Consider the following 6000-nt stretch of genomic DNA (forward strand, 5'->3'; position numbering starts at 1 on the left):
TGCATTCTTCAGTTTCAGAGTTGAGCCTCCTCGCTAAGGGACAGTGGTCCAGGGTGCTCTGAAATTCACTTCTACCCCGAAGGCAGGTTTGTTCTGCATATAAGCCAGGTAGGTCTCTCTGCTAACAGTGCTCCTTTTAGCATGTTGACCATCCAGCCAATAGACGTAAAGTGATTGACAACAGCAGACACATACAGACCTCGTGGTGGGCTCATCGTCCCTTGGGAAGCTCCTGGATAACTCGACACAGATCCAAACCTGAGCTATGTGCACTCCCGGCACTGCCCAAGAACAAGCCAGAGCTCAAAGAAGTCATTTATTTAACATTAGCACCAGGCTTCTGCCACAGCTGTGGCTTTGACGACTTACAAAACTGTGCCCTTCGGTCTGCAGGATGATGCCCTTTTGTTTTCCCTCCAAATTGCTTTCCCTCTCATGTAGCAAGGAATGTTCACTGTCACCAGCAAAAAAGAACTGCCTTGCTTGTCTCCTGAGACCTGAGGAGTGGGAGACACAGCAAAGACAGGGCCAGGGAAATGGAGCCATGGTAATGACAAACGGGTGGGGCTGGCCCTGGTTAACACAGAAGGTTCAGAGCCACTGGCTATGGGAAATACCTGGTGCACTTGTGTGACTGCAAAGGGAGCCTTAGCCATGCGGCCTGGGCTTGAGAGGGTCAGAGGAAGATGCTCAGAAACACACCTGTCGGCGTCTCTGTTTACCTCTCCCGAAAGGCCAGAGTGGAAGCTGTGTCTAGAAAACTACAAGAAAAATGCAGCAGAGTTGAGGCTGTCACAGTTGCGTGAGCATCTCTGTGGGCTAAGCTCGTCTCCACATGGGGAGCTGATGGAGCCTCTATTATCAGAGTCCACAGTTAATCACACTTTCCACCCGTGTCTGCCAAACTCAGCAGCAGCTGCCGTGCTCACTTTTACAAGCCCCTTTTTGGAGCTGGCTCCCATCACTGGGGAGGAACAGGTCAAATCCCGCAGGCTTGATTGTTCCCTTTGGGTACGGCTGCCGCAATCTGAGGGCAGGCGTGGGGGAAGGAGACGGGCACCACCAGTGTCACTGATGCCCTCTTGCCTACCAGTGTAGCATGGCTCCTGAGCGCTTCCCTTGAGTTGCTTTTAAATAAAAGTAAACAGTTATTTTTAACAAAGAAAGAAGGTGGAGTGGAAAATGAGACGTAGATGGAAATGCCTATATTTGAGCTACCCGGGAGTCCGTATGTCACTCGGTCCCTGGATGTATGTAAATATGGCATCATGAGTCCTCTGTCCCTAACAACTAAAACTCAACTCTATGTTGAGCAAACTCACACCAACACACAAAGAATATACTTAGTGGGGGAAGTGAAAAGTTCAAGAGGGTGGTCCCAGGGGTTCAACCCATAGCGTGTCTCTCTATCCCCTGGGCTGTGCTTTTTTCTGTGATGGCTTCACTCTCAGGCTAATGTCCCCATATGGTGGCCAGACTAGTTCCCTTCAAGTGCTCCTTCTATCCCCACATCTGTACCCGTCCCTCCAAAAATCATTGGATTGTCATAATAGATTTCATGCCGACCCTTAGAATAATCAGAAAGGATTTCCCGACTGACCTGCTTGGGTCTCATGATTTGATCGATCGCTTCAGTGTGTGGGTAGGGGAAATCCCCTCAAAGAATTATTAACAGGTGGTCCTTTTATGCCAACTTTGTTAACAGCTGACTCTCTAGTATCCAAACTCCAAAGATGAGTCTAGGAAACTTAAATAAAAGCAGACATTGGTGACCTGGGTGTCGGGAGGGTCGATTAAGTATCCTTGCATGGCAGCACGGAGGCACGGAGAGTCTGCTAGTCATAGGAGCATTTGTTCAGACCTTTTCTCAAACTCTGTGTATGACTATTTGCAAAAGTGTCAGATCACCTTGAGTCAGAGAGACAAGGTAAGCCTGACGCTTTGCCACCGGTCTCATCCATTCAATAAACATTGTCAGGCTTCCAATCGGATCTCACGCGTTCTCCAGGGCTCCCACAGGGAGGCAGTATCTCACCTTGGCAGGTAGAGTTCAAGTACAAAGTGGTTTCCTGTCCTTGCCGCTGCTGATGGTGTGTTGTCTCCCTCCCCACAGGGCATCTACAGCTGCATTCATGGGGTTCACATCGAAGAAAAGAAGAAGTCACCAGACTTCAATCTGACCGGCTCGCAGAGCAACATGTTAAAACTCCTGCGCTCGGCCAAGAACATGTCCAACATCTCCAACATGAATTCCTCCAGGATGGACTCGCCCAAAAGAGCTGCCGACCTCATCCAGAGAGGTTCCCTCATCATGGACATGGTGGCAGATAAGGGAAATCTGATCTATTCAGACAACAGGTCCTTTCAGGGGAAAGACAGCATTTTTGGGGACAACATGAACGAGCTCCAGACCTTCGTGGCCAACAGACACAAGGACAACCTCAATAACTACGTGTTCCAGGGCCAGCACCCTCTGACTCTCAACGAGTCCAACCCTAACACGGTAGAGGTGGCTGTGAGCACGGAATGCAAAGGGAACTCCAGGCCCCGGCAACTCTGGAAAAAGTCCATGGAGTCTCTGCGCCAAGATTCAGTGCCCCAGAACCCGGTCTCCCAGCGGGACGAGGGAACAGTGGAGAACAGGACCCACTCCCTAAAGAGTCCGAGATACCTTCCAGAAGAGGTGGCCCACTCGGACATTTCAGAAACTTCGAGTCGGGCCACGTGCCACAGGGACGCTGACAACAATAAGAACCACAAGACCAAGGACAACTTCAAAAGGTCAGCGGCCTCTAAGTACCCCAAGGACGGCGGCGAGGTCGAGCGCTCCTACGTGAAAACCAAAGCGAGCTCCCCCAGAGACAAGATCTACACCATCGATGGGGAGAAAGAACCCGGCTTCCACCTAGAGCCTCCCCAGTTCGTTGAGAACATGGCCCTTCCGGAGAACGTGGACTTGCCAGACGTCTACCAGGAACGCGGCGAGGAGTTCCCCCAGGGGAACTGCACACTGCCCATGAACCGGAACAGCCTGCACAATGCGGACGGGCTCCCCAACAACGACCAGTACAAACTCTACTCCAAGCATTTCACTTTAAAAGACAAGAGCTCACCTCTCAGCGAGGGCAGCGACCGTTACCGGCAGAACTCCACGCACTGCCGGAGCTGCCTCTCCAACCTGCCCACCTATTCGGGCCATTTCACCATGAGGTCCCCCTTCAAATGTGATGCCTGCCTGCGGATGGGGAACCTCTACGACATCGATGAAGACCAGATGCTGCAGGAGACAGGGAACCCCGCCACCCAGGAGGAGGTCTACCAGCAAGACTGGGCACAGAACAACGCCCTCCAGTTCCAAAAGAACAAGCTGCGGATTAGCCGGCAGCATTCCTATGATAACATTCTCGACAAACCCAGGGAGCTAGACCTCAGCAGGCCCTCGCGGAGCATCAGCCTCAAGGACAGGGAGCGACTTCTGGAGGGAAACTTGTACGGGAGTCTGGTTAGTGTGCCCTCCAGCAAACTCTTGGGGAACAAAAGCTCCCTCTTCCCCCAGGGTCTGGAGGACAGCAAGCGGAGCAAGTCCCTCTTGCCAGACCACACCTCCGATAACCCTTTCCTCCACTCCTACGGGGATGACCAACGCTTAGTCATTGGGAGGTGCCCCTCGGACCCTTACAAACACTCACTGCCGTCCCAGACAGTGAGTGACAGCTATCTCCGGTCATCCTTGAGGTCCACGGCTTCGTACTGTTCCAGGGACAGTAGAGGCCCCAAGGATGTGTATATTTCCGAGCATGTTATGCCTTATGCTGCAAATAAGAATAATATGTACTCTACCCCCAGGGTTTTGAATTCCTGCAGCAATAGACGTGTGTACAAGAAAATGCCTAGTATTGAATCTGATGTTTAAAAACCTTCCATTAATGTTTTATCTATAGGGAAACATACGTAATGGCCAACGTTCTGGAGGGGAAAATGTTGGATGCCCAATAGTGCCCTGCAAAGAGGAAGAGGATTTAGGAAGGTATTTTATTTTGTTGTTGTCGGTTCTTTTGCACATGGCTCCATGCCATAATTTTACACTCAAGGAATCTTGTGGGGTGTGTACTGAGCATGGCAGATACCTGATACGTAGGTGAGTCCATAACCAAAAATCAATAAACACATAAAAGGGCAGGTCTCCCGGACGTGCCCACTCGGTATGCTGGCAGTCACGATGCTTGGATGCCAGTGGTGATGTTGTGATTTCCTATATTCCAAATTCCATGAAGACCAGTCCACCATGTAATTTCCTCATCAGAAATGCCTAACGGTGTCTCTAATCACGAATAAGCAATATGGTATGCATGTGAGTCTGACACAGACCAAACAAAACCGTTAAGAATGCATCTGTACTGTAGTGAGACCGACATGTGCAAGAGATTAGGGAGTTTAGCTTTGTAACCGTTTCAGCTTTATTGTTATGCCTCCCATCACAGCCCAGGACCAACCCCCGAATTCCAGGCTCCCCCAAAGAATAGCAGATCAGTGTGTTTGTTGGTAGCTAGGCTACCTTCATTATAGTCCATTTCCAAGACACATCCAGCGTGAAAGACCACAAAGGCCCTCGGGCAGAGAGCTACAAGAATCTCCTTGGATGTCCATTTGTGTTTCACAGACACTCTCTCACCCTCGGCTTCGATGGTCTTGTTCCGAGCTGCATACACTAACACATTTACGTATGTGTTCGGTATCTAAGTGTGGATCTTCTGTCTGTGACACAGCAGCCGTTGTATTCTAGTTTCTCCCGAAGACTCCTGTGTACGTAAGTGTGCGTTTCCCCCCTTCTGGTGATGACTCAGGGTTGTATAGTATCTGTTATCTCCTCCCTCCCGGAGTAGCCATCACTCATTCAGTCCCCGCCGGCCATGGTGGCGTCTGACTAACTATGTGTTGCTGTTCCCGGGCTTGTTACTGTGGTGGCATGCACCACCAGCCATATGTGTCCCATGACCTGTAAGAAGTGCAGTGCCATCTGTCTGCAGAAGGCTACGGTGGCTTTAGGTTCATCTTTCTTAATGTCACGTAATTTAGTTGGACACTCCTTACCCCCGCCTTCCAACCTCCTCGAATCAGAAGCCTTCAAACACATGAGAGACACTCATGCATCTACCCTGAGCATCCTCCAAATTGTGCATAAATTTTAGTGGGACAAGTGATTTCTCTCTTCTGAAATGCTTACTCTGTTGGAGGCTGTTTCACCAACAGAGATATATGGAAAATTCCTCAAAACATTTGTCATTTCCGAGTCACCTTTGTTACTCATTCTTTTTCTACTCAAATCTGTGCAAATATGGTAAGAGACGAGACTAATTTAACAAAATTTGGGGAAGGAGGACAGTTGTTCTGCGCGGGAAGCTCTGAGCACAGTCCCTGGCACGTGTAAGGTGCCAAGAAGAAAGAAGAAAGGGAAGGAGATAGGGAGGGAGGGAGGGAGGGAGGGAGGGAGGGAGGGAGGGAGGGAGGGAGGGAGGGAGGGAAGGAAGGAAGGAAGGAAGGAAGTTGTTATGTTATGACACTTTATCAGACCAGAGATTTCTAGTTTGAAGGTTAAATATTATAAAATCCACAAATAACATTAAACATCTCATATAGTTCTGATCTAATAATTAGTGTGTTTTAAATACATTAATACCCCTGAAATACTTGGGAGAAGTAGCCATCGGTTTTTGCAGCGTACCTTGGTCTGTCTGGGTGACGTGCTGCAGAAACCCTAAGTGAATGTAAACTAGTCTGGCCGTTTCCTAATTTCTTCCCGCATTTTGCTTTGAGTTCTGAGAAAAGGGGGCAGAGTAGCAGGTTGAAAGGTTACCCTGTTTCTTTTATTCGTGGGGTGTTGTGTTGTGTAGGTAGTGTTTTCCTGTGAGTGGGCAGTAGCCAGGAATACTTTTCTTGGAGTCTGAGGGTCCATTGAATTGGTCCATCTTTGGGGAAGTGCACCCGACTTACACTCGTCCC

At 49.6% G+C, this 6000-nt stretch overlaps 1 protein-coding gene across 2 annotated transcripts in view; it reads left to right on the forward strand.

The window, feature by feature from the left end:
• The window catches only part of GRIN2A (glutamate ionotropic receptor NMDA type subunit 2A), a 470775-nt gene extending 465317 nt beyond the window's left edge, over window positions 1-5458 (forward strand). For both annotated transcript variants that reach the window (XM_074322873.1, XM_074322871.1), the window contains one exon: window positions 2114-5458. In XM_074322873.1, coding sequence (XP_074178974.1) covers window positions 2114-3913 — 1800 coding nt within the window. In that variant the 3' untranslated portion in view covers window positions 3914-5458. The remainder of the gene's footprint in view (window positions 1-2113) is intronic.
• The last annotated feature ends 542 nt before the right edge of the window (window positions 5459-6000 follow it).

Source organism: Rhinolophus sinicus, linkage group LG18 (genome assembly GCF_036562045.2).
Source record: "Rhinolophus sinicus isolate RSC01 linkage group LG18, ASM3656204v1, whole genome shotgun sequence".
Classification (NCBI taxonomy): domain Eukaryota; kingdom Metazoa; phylum Chordata; class Mammalia; order Chiroptera; family Rhinolophidae; genus Rhinolophus; species Rhinolophus sinicus.